Here is a 21,390-nt window from a genome sequence, read left to right on the forward strand (position 1 = left end):
AAATAACTCCATATTCTTTGAAACTGCTTGATGCAACATGTAACTTTAACAGAAGGGACAGTTTAATTCCCAAGTTGGAAACCATCTGAGATGCTGATTTGCCCAACTGGGAGTCTTCAGTTGAGGCAAGATCAGTATAAATAACCATTCTCATTTATAACCTGCAAGCCAGCTGCTGTCCAAAGCACTCAACTGAGCCATAAGTGGGAAAGGTAATGGGTGGGGTTTATTTTACTGGGTCTTTGGCTGGAGCCCAGGGCAGCAGAGGTCTGTACTTTCTTTATGGACTTGAGGAACACTCAAGCTCCACTTTGAGATGATCCAACTCCAATACATACTTTGATCCCACAACTATCTCTGCGTATGAGATTACACAATGCCACAGTGGTGGAATTTTATAGGAGCCCAAATGACATGGGCTATGATGAGATATTTGGAATAAGCGTGTGAAAAGTCGTGAAGATTTTCTCAATGTTATGAGCAACTGGCTACATTTCCAACCAAGTTCTAGGTGTCAAGATGAGATTGTGACTAGGCAGTCATGAGATGCCTATTAAGAGGAATTATTTGCTTGTAGTCAGCATTATTAACTGCATGTCATGTCTCATTATTATGCAGCTGCCTATACTACCAGAACTGCTCTGAAGAGTCATATCAGGCTTGAAACATGAACTCCACAGATGCCATTGATTGTTGACAGGTTTAGCTTCTCCAGAACTTTTGCTTTTATTTTAAATGCTGCACAGTATTTTTAACATGTATTGTACATACCAACCCAGTGTAACCTTTTCTGTTCTTCACATATTTGGTTTATTTGACAACTTTTGTTGCCAGAGGCCAGTGACATGCAGAACTTATATGATTCAGCCATAGTCGCCAAAACAATACACATTTTCACCATCCCAAAATCTTGGACAAATATCTCAGCTTCTTCTGTTGTGTGCCAACTTTGCCAGCTGCCATTCAAATTATTTTTATTTTTACAATAAACGCATGTCAATCATTGCTATTCTCGTACATGTATGTTTTTGTGGAGTGATGCTGCTCGGTCTCTCTTTTTTTATAATCGTCCTTGCAACCTGGCTAAAATCTAAAATATGCCCATTTTGGGCACTCTGATATAAAAGTTTTAAATATGTCCTTAAGTAAGTAGTACAAACACATTAAATGTTTTCTCAAAAAATGAAATGAAGTGCAGAAAGATTCAAAATTGAAAATATGTTAAAATTATTCTCTATGACATATCTATTTTTAGCACATTAATCATAAAAATCTTTAATCATTTTGTCTTGAAGATTCATCAAGTACTATCCCTGAATTTTATTTTTCTTTTGATTAGACTTAGCACATGGAAGAGTTTCCAACCCCTTCGTGTTCCACTTGATTTTTCCCCAATTACATTTTCCCGCTCTTGAATCTGTATTATCTTGAACACTCAACTCAGTTAAATTGCTAAGGCTGTTAGTGTGTAGCTCATAAGTACCTGAGATTGCAGAGCTTCTTCACGGAGCTTTGCAAAAGAAAGAGCCTCCCGGTCTTTTTGCAGCTCATTAATTTGTTCTCGAAGGTGTTTCATCATAACCTATAATTATATAGAGAGGGAATCAGATAATGTAGGAGTATATTGTGTTCTTCGAAATCTTTTTATTAAATCTTTCCTATATTAAAGCCTCATTAGGTGCTTCAAAATTGACAGCTGGACCTGAGGAGGAAGAGCAAGAAGCAAATTGGGGTTATGTGGCAAAAAGATTCATAGCAAAAATCTTTTAAAGTAGTTAAGGGAAAAAGTTTCAGAGGGATGTGATGAAATTGAAGATTGTGTACCAAGGTGGAATTGTTTAGGTAGCAGAATAAACTTAATGAATAGAATGCACCAGTATGGAGACAAAGTTGGATAAATCTGCAGATGTAGGGTGGAACAAATCTCTGAGGAAAGACAAGCAATTTTAGGTGAATTCGTTTTAAGGATGAAACCACAACTGGAGTTAACGAACTGGATAAATTGATAAGCAGAGCTTGATTTATGATAGGATGAGTTGGAGTTTATGCAGGATGGGGCTTGGAAATCCAGTAAAAACTGTTTTACCTGCAAGTGATAATGGCATGGACTTTAGTTATTTTGAGATGTGATTAGGTACTTGTGTTGATGGCTGCTTAGCAAGAAAAGGATGTCAGACAAAGATTATTCAACTGCCTTCACGTTTACTTGACAGATATTTTCAATGTAAAATTGATCTAACAAGGCTTAAACATGGCTCCTGATTTACAAAAGTCCGACTTAAGAATGCTCGTACTCACAAGCGAGATCTCATTAAAATTACTCATATATGGCTATTTTATATTGCAGTATACATGGTGTTCCAACTTGCACACAAATTGACTAATAAATGCACTTGGGCTTGTTAGTAACCTGGTGACTACCCCATCTGACTTTTTTGAGGTTTTGATGTGTATGATGCTTCAGCATGATTCAGCAGATTTAAAACAATTTTATTGTATTAAAAACATGTAAGACACAGGAGCAGAAGTAGGCTATTTGGCTCATCGACTGTTCCAATATTCAATGAGACCGCTGGTCTGATAATCCTCAACTCCAATTTCTTGCCTTATTCCCATAGCCCAGGATTTCCTTATTGGTTAAAAACCTGTTTATCTCAGCCTTTAATGTATTGAAGATCCAGTCTTCACAGCCCTCTGCTGTCAAGGATTCCACATCTTCAATACCCTCAAAAAAATAATCTTCAATTCTGTCTTAAATGGGTGACTGCATACTTTCAGATTATGCCCTCTGGTGCTAGATTCTCCCGTAAGGGGAAATAGCCTCTCCACATCTACCCTGTCAAGTCCCTTAAAAATCTTATATGTTTCTTGTTTCAATTGTATAAGAGATTAGTCAGACCACAAGTGGGGCAGTGTGCTGTTTTTAACTCTTTCCCTTAGGAACGGTATAATTGCCATAGGGGGCTGCAATGAATGTTCACTAGACTTGTTCCTGGCATGGCAGGACTGTCCTTTAAGGAGAGATCAGGCAGACTGGGGCTGTTGTCTCTAGAGTTGTGAAGAATGAAAAGTGAACTCATTGAAACCTACAAAGTGCCTATAAAAAGGCTGATGCTGCTAAGACGAATTGGTTGGGGAGTCTAAAACTAAGGGGCGCAATTCAAAAAAATCAAGATGTCACTTAAGTTCGAGGTGAGGTGAAAAGTATTTTACTGAGAGAATTATGATCCTTTGGAATTCATTACCCAAGTGCTTTGGAGGCTCAGTCTTTGATTATATTTAAAGTAGAGATCTGATTACCAGTGGTATACAGGGTCATGGAAATGGTGTGAGTAAAAGACACTGAAATGTTGTTCAATCAGCCATAATCTATTGAATGGCCGGGCAGGCCCAAAATGCTGAATGGTCTAATCTGTTGCTATGTTTTGTTCTTCTAAATGCTGATGTAAAAGCCTAATCTACTCTACTTAGCCTCAAGAAAAAAAAATCTCCTTACCAGCAATCAACCTTCTCTGGTCTGCTCGGCTATACTTTCTTATATATGGGGACCAAAACTGTTCACAGTATTCCAAGTGTGACCAGACTAGTACCTTGTATTATTTTAGCAAGACTAGCCTATTTTCATACACCATTCCCTTTAAATTAAAGGCCAACAGTCCATTTGTCCTCCCCACTACCCACTAAACTCATATGATAGCATTTCGTGATTCATAACATTCAAAGATCCTCAAATCTGTAGCTTTCCTCAGATTTTCCCCCATTTAAATGATATCCAGCTTTTTGATTCTTCCTGCTAAAGCACATAACTTTACAATTTCCAACATTGTATTCCATCATTCTCATCACTTGCCTTCCCGCCTTTGCTTCTGCCATTTCTAAACCATAATGCATCCTCTAAACTATAAAGTAGAACACTATAGTACGTTCACTTCTGTCATCCCAGTCATTAGCATATATTGTAAATAATTGTGGCCTCTGTACTGATCCATGCGCCTCTCCACTAATTATCAGTTGTCATTCTGTAAATGTCCCCTTTATCCCAACTCCGTCTTCTGTTAACTAGCCAATTTCCATCCAGGCTATTATGCCACCTCCAACACCACAGGGATCTTATGCACAGTGCCTTATCAGTCCCTTTTGAAAATCCAAATATATTGTATTTACAAATTCTCATTATCAGTCATGTTTGGTTGTCCCCTTAAATAACTCTAATACACTTAAAAACATTTCTGACTTTTTAAGGATTCTGATTCTGAAGTTCAGCTAAGTGGTCAAAATCTGCAAAAGAGATATCTGCCCTTCCATTCTGCCTATTACTATTGCTACGGTCAATGCTGAGCTGAGCTCCAAGAACAACAAAAGCATTTTAATCTGCATGGTAAGAGATAATGGGAACTGCAGATGCTGGAGAATCCGCGATAACAAAGTGTGGAGCTGGATGAACACAGCAGACCAAGCAGCATTTTAGGAGCACAAACGCTGCCATTTTGGGTTTAGACCCTTCATCAGAAAAGGGGGATGGGGACAGGCTTTTGAAATAAATAGGGAGAGAGGGGGAGGTGGACTGAAGGTGGACAGAGGAGAAGATAGGTGGAGAGGAGAGTATAGGTGGGGAGGTAGGGAGAGGATAGGTCAGTCCGGGGAGGACGGACAGGTCAAGGGGGCGGGATGAGGTTAGTAGATAGGAAATGGTGGTGCGGCTTGAGGTGGGAAGAGGGGATAGGTGAGAGGAAGAGCAGGTTAGGGAGGCGAGGACGAGCTGGGCTGGTTTTGGCGGGGAGGGTACATTTTGAAGCTGGTGAAATCCACATTGACACCATTGGGCTGCAGGGTTCCCAAGTGGAATATGGGTTGCTGTTCCTGCAACCTGATCCTGGGCCTCCTGCAGTGCCATAATGACGCCACTTGTAGGTTGCAGGAACAGCAACTCATATTCTGCTTGGGAAGCCTGCAGCCCAATGGTATCAATGTGGATTTCACCAGCTTCAAAATCTCCCCTCCCCCCACTGCATCCCAAAACCAGCCCAGCTTTGCCCCGCCTCCCTACCCTGTTCTTCCTCTCACCCATTCCCTCCTCCCACCTCAAGCCACACCTCCATTTCCTACCTACTAACCTCATCCCGCCCCCTTGACCTGTCCGTCCTTCCCGGACTGACCTATCATCTCCCTACCTCCCCACCTATACTCTCTTCTCCACCTATCTTCTCCTCTGTCCATCTTCAGTCCGCCTCCCCCTCTCTCCCTATTTATTTCAGAATCCTGTCCCCATTCCCCTTTTCTGATGAAGGGTCTAGGCCCGAAACATCAGCTTTTGTGCTCCTCAGATGCTGCTTGCCTGCTGTGTTCATCCACCTCCACACTTTGCTCTGCATGGTAGTTTGGTGGTGAAGGGGAATTGTTTATTTGGCTTGAAGTGTCTGTTAACTTTGATTGACAGTTCTATGAACTTCAAAGTTTTCAATGGTTGATTGCAATGTTCATGGAATAACAGCAAAGACATGCCAATATTATTATATGGTTTATTGTTATGTACCTCATTGATCATGACTGAATAGGGTTGTAGGTTGCATGCATCTGGGTGGAGGGAGTAGAATGAGGGCTGGAGGACTAAACAACCATGAATAGAACTGGGCTAATGTCCTGGAAGGGATCTCAAACCTGTTGGCCTTGCCCAAACCCGCCTGTGATGGTGTCACTGAAGGCAATGGCCTGAACCTAACCTGTAAGCAATTTCTGCAGCAATACCCACAGTGAATGAGCTGTCTTTTGAAAAAGAAGTCAGGAATGTGTCGTTGAGAAATGGTCCAACACAAAGTTCTTGAAATTAAGACAAAAATCCAGTTGCATGATTATAAAAATCATGAAAATGGAGCATATTATGAAACCTTTCTATAACTTGTACTTCATCAAGATGCAAATGCAAGAGTCGCCATAGTCCCACCAGATCACCGAGTTGCTCTCTTATTAAAGAGACAGAGCGTGAGATATGACTGGTGATGGTTTAACCCAAGGGTCACCACATCTCAGGACAGGAGAACAGTTAAGAAGGACAGTCCTTCATGATAACCTCAGGTCAATGCAAGGACATGAAGCCATGCTGTCAGCATCATTCTGCATCGCAAACTAGTCTTCCAGCCCACAACACATATGAAATTCCTTCTCCCGTATGTATATGCTAGATCATACAGCTGCGTGTCAGATAGTAATGCAGCTGTATGGATTCATGGTTCCTGCTTCGGATGGATTCCAGTTCAAAATGAAAAATAGAATTCTCAATGCTCAAAGTGAAGATTAACAGTTGAGGGCAGGGTTTTCTCACCACAGAGAAGAATGTGGCTTCATGTGACTTTGTGATCCGTAACCAAAAATCATTAAACATGTCATTCTTCTGGATCAGGGAAAACAATGCCTATATAAATATACTAAAAAGCAAAAAAAAATTACCAAGTACCTGAATAAGAATCTAATTTCAAATGTAAAAGTAAAATTGCTGGAGGTATGCAATTTCATGAGAGTACAAATATTTGTTTCAAATTCAGAACTTCAGCACTTGGAAGCTATCTTTGAAAAACTCTGGATATGCCAACATTTCGTGACAAAATCCATACAATGATACAATGAAAATAAATATTCTAAATATGTCAACATATTCTGACAAACTTCTCATTTAAAAAGTTGCAGTTACTTAACTAGAAAGGTAAAATTTCATTTATAAAGCCGCTTTTGTGAAATGTTCTGCAGTTCCAAACTGTGACAACTGGAAAATTCTGCAATGAACCTCAAGTCCAGGACCTCGGAATGACTGAACAGTTGTGTAAGTGTAAAGGTGCTTCTCCTACACTGGCACGCACTACAACTCATACCGTGCAATTCACATTTCATCAATACTAGAAATCCCTAATGAAAATTCTTTGTAACAAATCAAGGAAAAACTTTCCAGATGTCTCCTTGCTGTAGTGACTCATACTTTTAGAGCCTTTTTTCAATGTCTTGCCTATCCAGCATTGACCAAATGGGTGCAAGCCCACTTTTCAAGACTTGAGTATATACTTTGGGCAGAGTCTGGTTTGTGATGCAGAATGGTAACAACAGCACGAGTTTAATCCCTACATTGGCTGAGATCACCACGAAAATCCTGTCTTCTAAAGCTCACCTGAGGCATAGTGACATTCAAGTCAAACTCACCACCAAGCTGTCTTTCTCTAATGAGATAGCAGTCCTATGATTCTCTGACTATGGTGACTTTTACTACATCCCTGCGTTGATACCCGACGAATCAACATTCTAATTATAACCATTAATGGAAAGCCACAAGATCTACAAAAAGAGATAACAACTGGATGAACACAGCAGGCCAAACAGCATCAGAGGAGCAGGAAGGCTGATGCTTCAGAAGAAGGGTCTAGGCCCGAAACGTCACCTTTCCTGCTCCTCTGATGCTGCTTGGCCTGTTGTGCTCATCCAGCTCTACACCTTGTTATCTCAGATTCTCCAGCATCTGCAGTTCCTACTATCGCCAGATCTACAAAATATTTTTGGTCTGATTTTTTCAATAGTGCAAACAGCCCTTTTGGGAGGACTAGTCTTAACTCCTCATCATGTTCTCAACAGGACTGTCATGCCCTGGATAGCAAGAAATTTCCGTGGAGTATCTGTGCAGTATACAACCTCATTCTCTAAAATGGGAATTTTTAGGTTCAGAATAGTTTAGCTCAGCTGAAAGAGATAACTGTGCAGTCCACCAGATAGTCTGTACCATTTCAAGAATGTGGCTCATCACCCCTTTCATGCAAATTTAGGAAGGAGTACGAAACAATGCTGGTCAGTGATGATCAGAAACTGGGAAACCATAAATTTAGGTGAAAGTACTTGCTATCATAATCCACTGATTCAGTTTGTGCTTTCGATCTTGCAATTCCTATCAACATGCCATCTTCCATCCACTGTGCTATATCAAAACAACAAACCCAATAAATTCCTTTAAAAAACTTTAATAGTGCAAAGCCCAACTGTACTCACTATATCCTTTGATAAACAAAATCCAATAATAAACAAACAGAAAAAACTTAATTCTAAAATGTGACATCGTTATGAAATTCACAAACCATAATATACATTGTTCATTAATTGCCTGTACCTCTTGGGCAGAGATTTTGTTTGTCAATTCAGCCACTTTCGAAGAGGAGTGTTCCAGCGCATGCTGAGTCAATATCTGTTCTACTTCTTGCTGATGGGCTGCTTTTAATGCTGCAACATGCTCAGCAACACCACCTTGTGCTCTGCAGATTGGAAAAAAATCATTAAAAATGTCTTACTTTATGTGAACTATTAGAAAGCAATGATCAAGAATCAGTTCATAGACATTTTTAAAAAAATCCAGCAACGTTTTTAAGACTAATTGTCACCCTATGTCAATTTGGCTTTATTGGTAGCACTCTTGCCCAACTTAGGTTGTGGGTGCAAGCCCGCTGTTCAGGGTAGCGTCTAATTTACAATGCAGAGTGGTGACAACAGCACCAGTTCAATGTCCAAGCCAGCTGAGATTACCATAAAAGTCCAGCTTTCTCAACCTCACTTGAGGTGTGGTGACACCAGCTGTTTTTCTCTCTCTTTCTCTCTATCTAATGAGAGAGCAAGTCTATGATTCTCTCAGACTACGGCAACTACTATTACATACCTGGGTTGATACTTTACTGAAGTACTGAGGAATGTTTGATTCTTTGTGGAAAAGGATGGTGAGATATTAATTGGATATCCTACACATCCATTTCATTGGACATTAAAGGACTAACTGAACTATTTAAAAAATGGTATATAGCGTAATCTGACATTCTATTTACTATTCTTAGTAATTAGATACTAATTAATTAGTAATTATTCAATTACCAATTATTTGTAACCTCAAATAACCTCAGCCAGCTTTACCAAATACAAAGTAACGGTTTCTATAATTGCTGTTCAAATGGTTGTCATTTTTGTCCACGATTGCCACTAAACTGATCAATTTCATGTGAACGAATAGAAAATTACTGTTAGCTTAGTATATGTTCAAATTTTACATAAATAAATAATAAAAAAAACTTTGATTTTTTTTTCTTAAAGGGCGTGATATCAGATACTACAAGATAGAAATTCAGGTAGATCTGAATAGTGAGCCATGGGTTGCCAAGGCATTAGGCCTTGAGGCTTTTTCTTCCTTAAAGGGGCCAAATTTCAAGAGCAACAGACAGCTCACATGGCACAGGCCTGAGATAAGTGAGGGCAACCAAGTTTTCAGGTAGCTTTCAAGAAAAGAGCTGGTAGCATCATCTTAGGTCATCTTAAAATGCACAATTTACACTTTTTTTTTACTAAGCATTATCTATTCAAATGTGACTGTCAAGGAAACAAATTTAAAAATAGTTAAATGTTATCTTTACCTCCTTGCATCATTTTCAAATTGGGCTAATTGTGCTCTTTGTTGGTCTATTTCCAAAGATAGCCTTTCGATGTTGTTCTTCAGCATATCATTTTCTTTCAGAACCTCCGAGATGTGAGAGCCAGAAAAGTCACTTGGCTGGTAAACCTTTTCATCTAAATTTGCTGGGAAAGATTCTGTACATTCATTGTCTTTTTTGGATTTCTTGATTGACTTCTGTTGTGAATATTTCTCTGCCTGTGATTTGTTACTAAGGAGCACCTTCCTCTCTCTTTGTAGATGTTCCAACGTCTTTGAAAGCTCTTGTATCTCTCGGTTTTTAGCAGCTAGTTCTAAATTGAGTTTCTCTACCTTGGCATGCTGATATGAATGTTGCATATGCTGGTCAGCCAATCTCAAGGAATTTTCTTCTCTCTCCATTAACTTTAATTCTGCCTGGTAAAGTTGATTTTTCAGTTTTTCAATGTCACTCCGGAGTCGATTTTCCTTGGACTTGTGGGCCTCTTTTAATTTGAAAATTTCCTCTTCCAGTATCTTCATTTTTGGATCCGAGTCATCTAAATTCTCTCTCTCATGGATTAGCTTGTCCACTAAAAGCTGTTCAAGGTCTGAGACTCTCTGCTCGTACTGAATCTAGAAAATATACAAAATGACAGTTTATTAAACTTATTGCAGTTTTATTAAAATTCAAAAGTTTAGGTTCAAACTCTGTCTGTGGGAAATTATTCTACACAATCTTTTGAAAGAAGCTATCACTATAGAATATCGCAGGGCAGCTCAAATCATCAAGGCCATTTTACAAAGTTGTCTTATGAGATAACCCCGGCATCACATATTTAACTTTCTGAGACAGCAACTACGTTAATCTGTCAGACTACCAAATGTTTACTTTTACTGTATGCAAAACAACATTGGCTGTTATAAGACTCATTCTCTGTAGTGTTGAGCTGAAGTTGGCTTACACTAGCCTACATGATAGAAAACATGGTCTCTTTAGATAATTACAAAAGTGAGACCATTCTAAGAAGAATGAGGAAAAATCCAGGATAATTAATCCATGACAAATCTCAATTGCTCAATACGATCTCTTGCAACCCTCACATTGTCCACTGTAAAGCATGCATCACTTCCTCTAATAAAATCTAAATTAAAAGATATTGAGTGAAATCTCTTACATGCAATAAATATGCAGGCTATGGTGAGAAATCTAGGAGAAACACCTGAGAAGTCCAACAAGGCCTATCTCAACGCTGAGAGTAGCTACTTGTGTTTTCTAACTAGGTTTTGGGTATTGAGATATAGTTCTTGCTGGGCAGTGGGTGAGATGCCTATTAACAAGGATCATTGCTTGTTAACAACTTCATTAACAGTGTAGCAGCTGCACTGGTGAGATTCAAAGTTACATGCAAGGCAATCGCCATGCCGATCATGAAAATTGGTTTCCAATTCAAAACAAAAATAATCGTTGGCATGCACAGACCTCGGTGCCCAAATAGCTGGAAAGAAAATTGAAAGGAACACTGCTCATTGTATGCAGCTTTCTATCCTACCATCCTGCGCAAGCAAATTAGATATCAATGACTCTTGACATGTAAGGCTGAGGTCATCCTTTGCTTCTCTGAACTGCCATGTCCAATAGATGCTGGCATCTGACACCTGCTAGCCTTTCAGATTATTCGGCTCATGTGTGGACACTTTACAGGACACTTCTGCACTTTAATGTGGCACTTTGTGGTGAACTAGCATTGAAATCACTGCTGCAAAGACCTTTACCCTCAGAAAAAGGCATCCAACTCACAATCTGAACCAGGCTGCCTCTTAGGGCTGTTTTCTTGTTCTCTTTGTGCTCTCTCACTTGGGATTCAACTGGTGAGTTCCAAGCTCCCTACCATATCTGCCTTGTCCCTCAGATAGAGCCACCAGGCTCACAGTACTTCAATCTTATCTTGGCATTTAGTGCAGACAGAAAGCAAGGAAGTTTATCAAGGCTGTCAGCAATCCTCACTGATGACAAGGGATGACTGCCTTCAGTTGAGGGCTCCCACTGCACATAGTCAACAAGAGCCCCTAGTATCAGTCCAAGGGCTTGGACACAGTCAGTCATTTGAGGTCACCAGGGTTAGGCTTCTCTTCTTGCAAGGGATGAGGAATCGAATGTTGGGCAGCCCACCATCCATCTAGGATCTTTCAGTCCCATTGTGGGCTGTTTTCTCCTATATTGAGAGAATGAGAGGGATTAAATGAGACGAAGGCTGGTGGCACAGCTGATGCAGATGGGGGAAAAGTGGTGAGGTGTCTCAAGTGAGCAAGTAGGAATGGAGAGGCCATGCAACACTGGTAATGGCGTGCATTGGGGTGCATGAGAGCAGCGAGAGAAGATGTTGCATATAATATTGAGAGTGGCAGAACACAAGTTTTGATGGAAAGTATAAGCAGTCGCAGATAGGTTGAGTGTTAGTCAGCAGAGAGATGGTGGCAGTGGAGAAGGTGACCGTCCTTCTTCCTTCACTGCTGTGTATTCCTCCAGAAAGCTGAGAGCATGATGTCTTGGTGGCAACCTCAGTTAGGCTGGCAGGGTCTGGTATTTTGGCCTCCATTGGTCCTGAGGGAAGAGGATAGCCCCGCTCTGTACTCTATTGTCCACTCGGACCTCCAAGTCTCTATCCACAAAGCATGGTGTCAGTTACTCCTTTTGTGCCGTATTTTAGGCAAATATCACTTCTCATGCAGCTCCTGACTGACAGTACTGGCTGGGTGCAAAGAGCATTTTACATGTGATGCTAGTGATGTGGATGATGTTCTATTCTGGGATATCCCAGAAGATGCGCATTGTTTTGGGTATAATGAGTCATTGAATTGGGCTAATATTGGCAAACAGTTAGCATAGGACCAGGATCAATAATTAAAAAGGTAAGTTTGGGATGATATGACAGTAAATCGTATTACGCCTTACAGACAGAAACCTTCTGTGACATCCAACAAAATAACCGCAACTCATCCTTCACACTCCGCCCCTGCAATAACCGCCAAAAGAGAATCCCCCTCATCCTCACAAACCACCCCACAAACCTCCGGATCCAACGCATCATCCACTGACCCTTCCGCCATCTACAATCTGACCCCACCACCAAAGACATTTCTCCATCCCCACCCTTGTCTGCCATCTGGATTGCCCACTCTCCTCATGACTCCCTTGTCCGCTCCACTCTCCCCTCCAACCCCACCACACTCGGCACTTTCCGCTGCAACCGCAGGAAGTGCTACACTTGCCCCCACACCTCCTCCCTCACCCCCATCCCAGGCCCCAAGATGACTTTCCACATCAAGCAAATGTTCACCTGCACATCTGCCAATGTGGTATATACTGCATCCACTGTACCCGTTGTGGCTCCCTCTACACTGGGGAAACCAAGCAGAGGCTTGGGGACTGCTCTGCAGAACACCTACGCTTGGTTCGCAATAAACAACTGCACCTCCCAGGTGCGAACCATTTTAACTCCCCCTCTCATTCCTTAGATGACATGTCCATCCTGGGCCTCCTGCTGTGCCATAATGATGCTACCCGAAGGTTGCAGAAACAGCAACTCATATTCTGCTTTGGAACCCTGCAGCCTAATGGTATCAATATGGACTTCACAAGCTTCAATATCTCCCCTCCCCCCACTGCATCCCAAAACCAACCCGTCTCGTGCTGCCTCCCTAACCTGTTCTTCCTCTCGCCTATCCCTCCTCTCACGTCAAGCCGCACCTCCATTTCCTATTAACCTCATCCTGCCCCCTTGACCTGTCCATCCTCCCCAGACAGACCTATCCCCTCCCTACCTCCCAACATATGCTCTCCTCTTCACCTATCTTCTCCTCTATCCATCTTCGGTCCGCCTCCCCTTCTCTCCCTATTTATTTTAGAAACCTCTCCCCATCCCCCTTTTTCTGCTGAAGGGACTAGGCCCGAAACATCAGCTTTTGTGCTCATAAGAGCTTGGTCTGGGGTATTCATCCAGATCCACATTTTGCTATCTCGGATTCTCCAGCATCTGCAGTTCCCATTATCTCTGGTCACAAAATCCTGACCTCCATGTTTAATTTCTAGCACAATACAAGAGCTCCAAATCCAGACTATATAATCAACAGATTTTGGAGAGTAGACCTTGGAAAAATTTGGAACAACTAAATCTGAACAAGGCACAATGAAAATTGCAGTCCCAGTCAGGCAAAACTACGTGTGTAGGCTTTGTGCTAATCAAAGTATGGATTAGAATCATAGATTGGGTTGAACAGGAAGGCTGGAAACAATCCAGTCAAGCCTGAGACATTGCCTTAAATCAGCCACGCAAAAATTAACTGAAAACACCAAGTAGTAAAATGAACAAACCATACAAAATCATAGAAAAGAAATGAGAATTGGTGTGCATAGATTACTGTAAAATTAAAAGTTTTGTCTAACTGCTTTGTCAAAAGATATGGAATAAAAGACAGCAATGAATATTTTCAACATTTTATAATGGATCAGAGTATTACAACCATATTGATATGCACAATTTTGGTTCCTGTCCTTCAGTGAGAAAGATCCCAGAACATTCACTGTAGAAACATGGTTAATGGCTTCAGTTGGATAACATTCCATTTTCCTGAAATGTCAACTACCCAAAACATCAATGCTGTTGTTCATTTCATAGAAGCTGCTAAAATATTCTCAGCATTTTTAAATTATAAAATTAGACAGTTATCGAAGTTAGGATGGCTACAATTTGGTTCAGAATAATACCAACAAGATTCGGTTTAATTCCCATTTTGACCGAGGTGGATTTGGCACCTGTTACCCGGTTCTGCCCCTAAGAATGGAATACAGTAGCATTCCAGCACTGACAAAAAGTTGCAAAAAAGAAATTGTTCAAATCAAACTACAATGAGACTACAATTGTATAAAATGAAGATTTGAACAAATTTTCGAATGAATTCTGCTTGATACAGAATCTGCTTCAAATAAATTATTTCACTGAAATATTTTCATGGTCTAATTTTTAGTTTTATTACCCATCTCATTCAAGCCAGATGCTCATATTATTACCCATCTCATTCAAGCCACATGCCCATAAGATGAATATCACCACTTACTATTTCATTAAAAATATTTTTTCGTTCTCAACTTGCATCACATCACCTTCGTTTCCTGATGAAGGGTGGATAGTCTAGCTTGTTTATTTATTTAGTCCAATGTGTTATTCCTCAGAGAAAGGTCCTGTTTTTGTGCAAGGCTTTTTGAATCCTTCGAACATGTCCTTAAGCAAGCAATTTTCTAGCAGTGAGTTATGTTTGATAAGCAGTCATAATTGTATTACAAATAATATGGCTGCTTATTGTGTAAGCAGCACGATCCAACACCCAGAAAAGTCATGGATAATAAAAGTGAATGATTATTAAATCATTAGCCCTGCCATTTTGCCACATTCAACCAACTCTATCATCTCATCTATTCGTTCCGCGCCAACCCATCCCTACCCCTTTTATCAATCCCATCCATTAACTCAAAAGCACAATATGATCAGTGCATATCTGTGCTGTTATGCTTCCCCTCCTCTACTACACTATCCAAAACCTCAAATGCAGCCATTAACCACACAAACCAGCCATTCAAAGAATACACTCCAGTCCTTTGTGTGCTTCCATGTGTGTCAGGCATTGCTCACCAAATAAAGCAACTTGATGTACACCTCAAATAACCAAAATTGTGCAGCCAAAATCAAAGTTCTATTATAATAAATAGCAATAAAGTACAATTCCTAACGAATATTAAAAGCACCCTAAAAATTTACTTACATTATACTTTCAAATGCCAGAGTCACCCTGCAGGTGGCATAGGCATGCAATTGAGAGATGTTGCTACAACGGCACTACCACCTTTGTGACATCAATGACATGTCATTAAATTTAGCATCAAGCTGGGTGGGAAAGCAAGATGTTCCAAGGAGTGTAAAAAGGTTTAAAATATTTGATAATCACTATCTGGCAGATCATTTGTGAAGTCAAGAAAGTGTGGAAGACAGGACAGGTCACAAAATTTAAGACAGGTCACATTAGATGAAGAAGATACACAAGATTTATATTAGGATTAAATTAACATATGTATTCATAATAAGTCACCTATCATTAAACAAAACGCAACAGGGAAAAAAAAACAAATGGTGATTCAACATTCAAAGAAATGAAGTACAACTAAGATAAATGAACAAGCATTCCAGAGAAAATGGAGTGCTTTTAAAGCTACAATATTTAAATTCAAATTAAAAGATTTCATTAAGAAAAACAAACATATATCAAAAAACAGGTTGGGTAAATAAGGATATCATCATCGTCACACCATCTCTTAAGGTTATAAAAGAAACTAAAAGAATGTTTTTACCGTAAAACTATCAGTCGGTATTGATGAAGATCTGCAAGTCTTGAGGCAGGGTAATTTGATGCTAATTTAAAAATAGACAGCAAACCCAAAACAAGGGAACTGAAATGGCATTAATTTTTCATCACTAGGCAAATGATAGGACAAAGGGCAGAGGACAGAGATGCATTTTTATAATACCACTAACTAGAAAGGCCACTGTTAATCTAGAAAAGGAAGATTCTGACAAACTTCAATTCTTTTCCGGGATATTACTCTTCCACCTATGTAGCTTAACTGAACTTCCAGGCAGCTTCAACAGCGCTACACATGAAATATTTCTATTAAAATGTAAAAGCCAGGAATCCAGAAATTAAGAGCAGAATGGATGTCAGAAAGAAACAAAAAGCACTAAGCAGAACATTGACAGAACTGCAATAGGGCAAAGCTGTGGTGGCAGAAGCAGTGCTGCTGGGTGTGGTTTGTCAGAGTTGAGGGGCATCTTACATTGAACATTGTTGGGACTGCTTACTTCTAACCTACATTAAACAACCCAGATTTGGATTCTGCTTGATTTGGCAGTAAAGTTGATTGAGTTAAATATTTGGTCATTATTTTGATAAGCATGACAATTCAGTGAATGAGGAAAACTCAAAACAAGATGTATATGTTAGATTTAATGCAAAAATAAACCTTAGAAAGGTTAACCTTAGGTTAACTCATCAGTTTTAGTATCTGAACAATATATCTAAAAATTAAAAATACACAGAAAATCATCAGTGACTAGAAATTGTGATGGGCTTTACATTGTATTAGTCAGTAATGATAGTATTACATTCTGTTAATTGGAGGCTAAATGCATAAGAATAAAAAGGTATCAAGACAAAGATGTTGTGAACTAATTTGTTAAATGTATTAAAATATAAAACAGGAGTTAGCCAGAAGTTTGGAGTATTTAATGGTATTTGGTTGGTTGAAATAACTAACTTGAAGATGTATGTCTGGATTTGTCATGCAATTAAATCCTAAAAAGAACAACAAAGAGGATTTCCAAGTATATAAGGGGTGAACTTTGAGAAAGCGTTGGAAAAGTTGAAGCTCGACAGTTTAAAAAGAAAATTATTCGCGACATTGTAGGGATATCCAAAATCCTAACTGATATAGTAAATGTGGTATATCAATTCAAATTTGAGTGGATAAACAGTATGAAATGACAATTTAAATATGAGGGAAAGCATTTTAAAACAAGCTCACAGAAAGATCTTCAAAGTGTCACATACCTTAGGAACAAACTGTTAGGTGTAAACAAAACCAGTACTGAAAATCAACATGAGTTTGGATGTTATCATGGTAGAGTTGGGTGCTCATGGGTGACCTTATCTTTCAAATGTTATATAATGTTTGTGCAAATAATTATGTAAAATTCAAAAATTTTTTAAAAATTTCTAAATCAACAAGTGAAGAGAGGACAGAACAGAATGCATAACTCTACCAAGCTATGTTAACTTGGTGTTACAATTATGCAGATCTGCCTTAAGGATTTTCCCTCTCTGATCGATGGTCTATACCTACATATATTAAAAAAAATCTTTTATTAAGAGTATTCATCTCACTGAAGATACTTCAGGCCAATAAATATCCTGCTCTGAAAATTCTGCTCACATTTTGACAACTATGACAAATTCTATCTTACTGGCTAAGATAACCTATATTATCTGAAACAAGATATCAATTCATCTGATTTCCCAGTGTAATGAATCCTTAAAAAGGAAATTCCAGGATCTGATGCAGAAAGTTGCCAAAAACGAATTAGTTGTTCCATGCTCATATACTTGCTGCGCATAAATTGCACATAAATTTATCTATTCGTTTTTAAAAAGATATATTGTTCACAAACAGACAAGCAAAAAAGAAAAAGAGGCAGAAAGAGGCAGAGGCTTCCGTGGCAGAGGTAATAAAGACGTCACAAAACTCTTTAAAACGATAAGCATTTTACAATATTTTGTTTGCAAACTAGATGTTTGCCCCAATACCTCTGGTTTGGAGGGTATTGGCTTTGAGAACAGATTGGACAAGCTTGGTTTGTTTTCACTTGAACTTTGGAGGCTGAGTGGAGGTGACCTGATTGGATTCTCTAAAGGTTAACTTGCAGGTAGAGTCCGTAATTAAGAAAGCGAATGTAATGTTGTCGTTTATCTCAAGAGGGTTGGAATATAAAAGCAGCGATGTGCTTCTGAGGCTTAATAAATCTCCAGTTAGGCCCCATTTAGAATACTGTGTCCAATTTTGGGCCTCACACCTCAGGAAGGACATACTAGTCCCGGAGCGTTCCCAGCGGAGATTCACACGGATGATCGCTGGAATGGTAGATTTAACATATGATAAACAGCTAAGGATCCTGGGATTGTACTCATTAGAGTTTAGAAGGTTGAGGGGAGATCTAATAGAAACTTACAAGATAATGTATGGTTCTGAAGGGGTGGACGCTAGGAAGTTGTTTCTGTTAGGCAGGGAGACTAGGACTTGTGGACACAGCCTTAAAATTAGAGGGGGTAAATTTAAAGCTGAAACGAGGCGACATTTCTTCAGCCAGAGAGTGGTGGGCTTGTGGAATTCATTGCCGCAGAGTGCAGTGGAGGCCGGGACGTTGGATGCCTTCAAGGCAGAGATCAACAAATTCTTGATCTCAGAAAGAATCGAGGGCTAAGGGGAGAGTGCAGGGAAGTGGTGTTGACATGCCCATCAGCCATGATTTAAATGGCGGAGTGGACTTGATGGGCCGAATGGTCTTACTTCCACTCCTATGTCTTATGGAGTTTACAAAATTATGACAGGCATGGACAAATGTATTGTCAGAGTCTTTTTCCTAACACAGAAATATAAGTTACTAGAAGACGTGAGTGGCAAGTTTTGTTTTAAAACAGAGGTTGGTAACTGTTTTGAACGTACTACCACGAGAGGTTGCAGAATCAGGTAAAATAGGAACGTTTAAGAAGCATCTCGACAGATACATGTACAGGCAGGGAACAGAGGGATTTGAACCATGTAGAAGCAAAAGGTTTTTTGTTTTGAAAGGAGTCAGGTGTCAATGCAGGTTTAGTGTGCCAAACGGCCTGTTCTCCTGGTGTATTGGTCTTTGTTCTAAAACCTCTTCAAGATGAACTTATCATTAATAATTTAGCATTGAATCACAATAAGAAATACCTTTACTTTTTGGAATTGTTGCTCCATTACTCTCAAACTTTTCTTTGCTTCTTCATCTTTTCCTTCCAGGTCAGCTTCTAATTTCTTTATTCTCTTCTCTAAAAATCCTCTTGAATGCAGTCTGCCTGCTATTTCAGAATCTGTTTCAGGTACAGATGCAGCTGCATATATAAGAGCAGGCAACGAATTTGGATATCGCCTTTGAATTATTTTTTCCATTTCCTTAACCTGTCAAATGCAAATAAGATATTACCTGGTTATGTACTTACACATGGAGGGTACTGGGTAGAAGTGCCACCTGCCTTTCTTTTGAAATAGGACCAAGGTGCCTTTAAGACAAAAAACCAAGGCTTCAGTTTAATGGTGAACCCAAAAGCTGGCACCACGGAGTGCACCTCTCCCACTGAACAGCACTGAAGAAGTGTCAGCACAGATTTTGTGCTCAAATCTCTGGATTGATCCTTGAGTGCATACCAAGTAAAGATCACAGCTTGACAAAGAATCCTGACCCTAGCAAAAAGAACTTGTGTAGCAGACTCATACTCTCTTGTGAATCAGCAACCTTAAAGAGATAGCTCAGTCTCTTTTTCACAGACCGCTAATAAAGAGGACAGATTTCTTTCCAAAAATAAATTAATAGAGACAGCATGTACACGGCCTTGATAACAAAGAGGTGGAGCTGGATGAACACAGCAGACCAAGCAGCATCTTAGGAGCAAAAAAGCTGATGTGTCGGGGCTGGACCCTTCATCAGAAAAGGGGTATGGGAGAGGGTTCTGAAATAAATCGGGAGAGAGGGGTGGCAGATCAAAGATGGATAGAGGAGAAGAAAGGTGGAGAGGAGATAGACGAGTTAAAGGGGTGGGGATGGAGCCTGTAGCGTTGAGTGCAGGTGGGAGGTAGGGAGGGGATAGATTAAGGACGGACAGGTCAAGAGGGCGGGATGAGGTTAGTAGGTAGGAAATGGAGGTGCGGCTTGAGGTAGGAGGAGGGGATAGGTGAGAGGAAGAACAGGTTAGGGAGGCGGGGACGAACTGGGCTGGTTTTGGGATGCAGTGGGGGGAGGGGAGATTTTGAAGCTTGTGAAACCCACATGATACCATTGGTCTGCAGGGTTCCCAAGCGGAATAGGAGTTGCTGTTCCTGCAACCTTCGGGTGGCATTGTTGTGCCACTGCAGGATGCCCATGATGGACATGTCGTCTAAGGAATGGGAGGGGGATTTGAAATGGTTCCAAACTGGGAGATGCAGTTGTGTACTGCGAACCAAGTGTAGGTGTTCTGCAAAGCGGTCCCAATGCCTCCGATTGGTTTCCCCGATGTAGAGGGAGCCACAACGGGTACAGTGGATGCAGTATATACCACATTGGCAGATGTGCAGGTGAACATTTGCTTGATGTGGAAAGTCATCTTGGGGCCTGGGATGGGGGTGAGGGAGGAGGTGTGGGGGCAAGTGTAGCATTTCCTGCAGTTGCAGCGGAACGTGCCGAGTGTGGTGGGGTTGGAGGGGAGCGTGGAGTGGACAAGGGAGTCACGAGGAGAATGGTCTTTCCGGATGGCAGACAAGGGTGGGGATGGAAAAATGTCTTTGGTGGTGGGGTCGGAAAGTAGATGGCGGAAGTGCCAGAGGATGATGCGTTGGATCCGGAGGTTGGTGGGGTGGTATGTGAGGACGAGGGGGATTCTCTTTTGGCAGTTATTGCGGGGATGGGGTATGAGGGATGAGTTGTAGGAAATGCGGAAGACACAGTCGAGGGCATTCTCGGCCACTGCGGAGGGGAACAGCGATGCCACCCGAAGGATGCAGGAATAGCAACTCATATTCCGCTCGGGAACCCTGCACCCCAATGGTATTAGTGTGGATTTCACCAGCTTGAAAACCTTCCCTCCTCCCACTGCATCCCAAAACCAGCCCAGCTCGTCCCCGCCTCCCTAACCTATTCTTCCTCTCACCTATCCCCTCCTCCCACCTCAAGCCGCACCTCCATTTCCTATCAACTAACCTCATCCTGCCCTCTTGACCTGTCTGTCCTCCCTGGACTGACCTATCCCCTCCCTATCTCCCCACCCACACTCACCTCTACAGACTCCATCCCTGCCCCTTTAACTTGTCTGTCTCCTCTCCACCAATCTTCTCCTCTATCCGTCTTCGATCTGCCTCTCCCTCTCTCCCAATTTATTTCAGAGCCCTCTCCCCATCACCCTTTTCTGATGAAGGATCCAGGCCCGACACGTCAGCTTTTGTGCTCCTGAGATGCTGCTTGGCCTGCTGTGTTCATCCAGCTCCACACTTTGTTATCTCGGATTCACCAGCATCTGCAGTTCCCACTATCTCATGTGCCTGTTCTTTATCTCTGAAATAATAAATTGCCAAGTGAAACACAATTGTAGCT

At 40.8% G+C, this 21,390-nt stretch overlaps 1 protein-coding gene across 7 annotated transcripts in view; it reads right to left on the reverse strand.

Annotated features, from left to right (window-relative positions):
- cep162 (centrosomal protein 162) overlaps positions 1–21,390 on the reverse strand; it is a 113,748-nt gene that overhangs the window by 12,340 nt on the left and 80,018 nt on the right. For 6 of the 7 annotated variants that reach the window (XM_048530869.2, XM_048530868.2, XM_048530864.2 and 3 more), the window contains 4 exons: positions 18,999–19,226; positions 9,420–10,051; positions 8,138–8,279; positions 1,484–1,582 (listed from right to left, as the gene is read on the reverse strand). In XM_048530869.2, the coding sequence (XP_048386826.1) occupies positions 1,484–1,582; positions 8,138–8,279; positions 9,420–10,051; positions 18,999–19,226 (1,101 nt within the window). The remainder of the gene's footprint in view (positions 1–1,483; positions 1,583–8,137; positions 8,280–9,419; positions 10,052–18,998; positions 19,227–21,390) is intronic. The other variant, XM_048530866.2, reaches the window with a different exon arrangement.

This window comes from Stegostoma tigrinum, chromosome 4 (genome assembly GCF_030684315.1).
Source record: "Stegostoma tigrinum isolate sSteTig4 chromosome 4, sSteTig4.hap1, whole genome shotgun sequence".
In the NCBI taxonomy this organism is placed as follows: domain Eukaryota; kingdom Metazoa; phylum Chordata; class Chondrichthyes; order Orectolobiformes; family Stegostomatidae; genus Stegostoma; species Stegostoma tigrinum.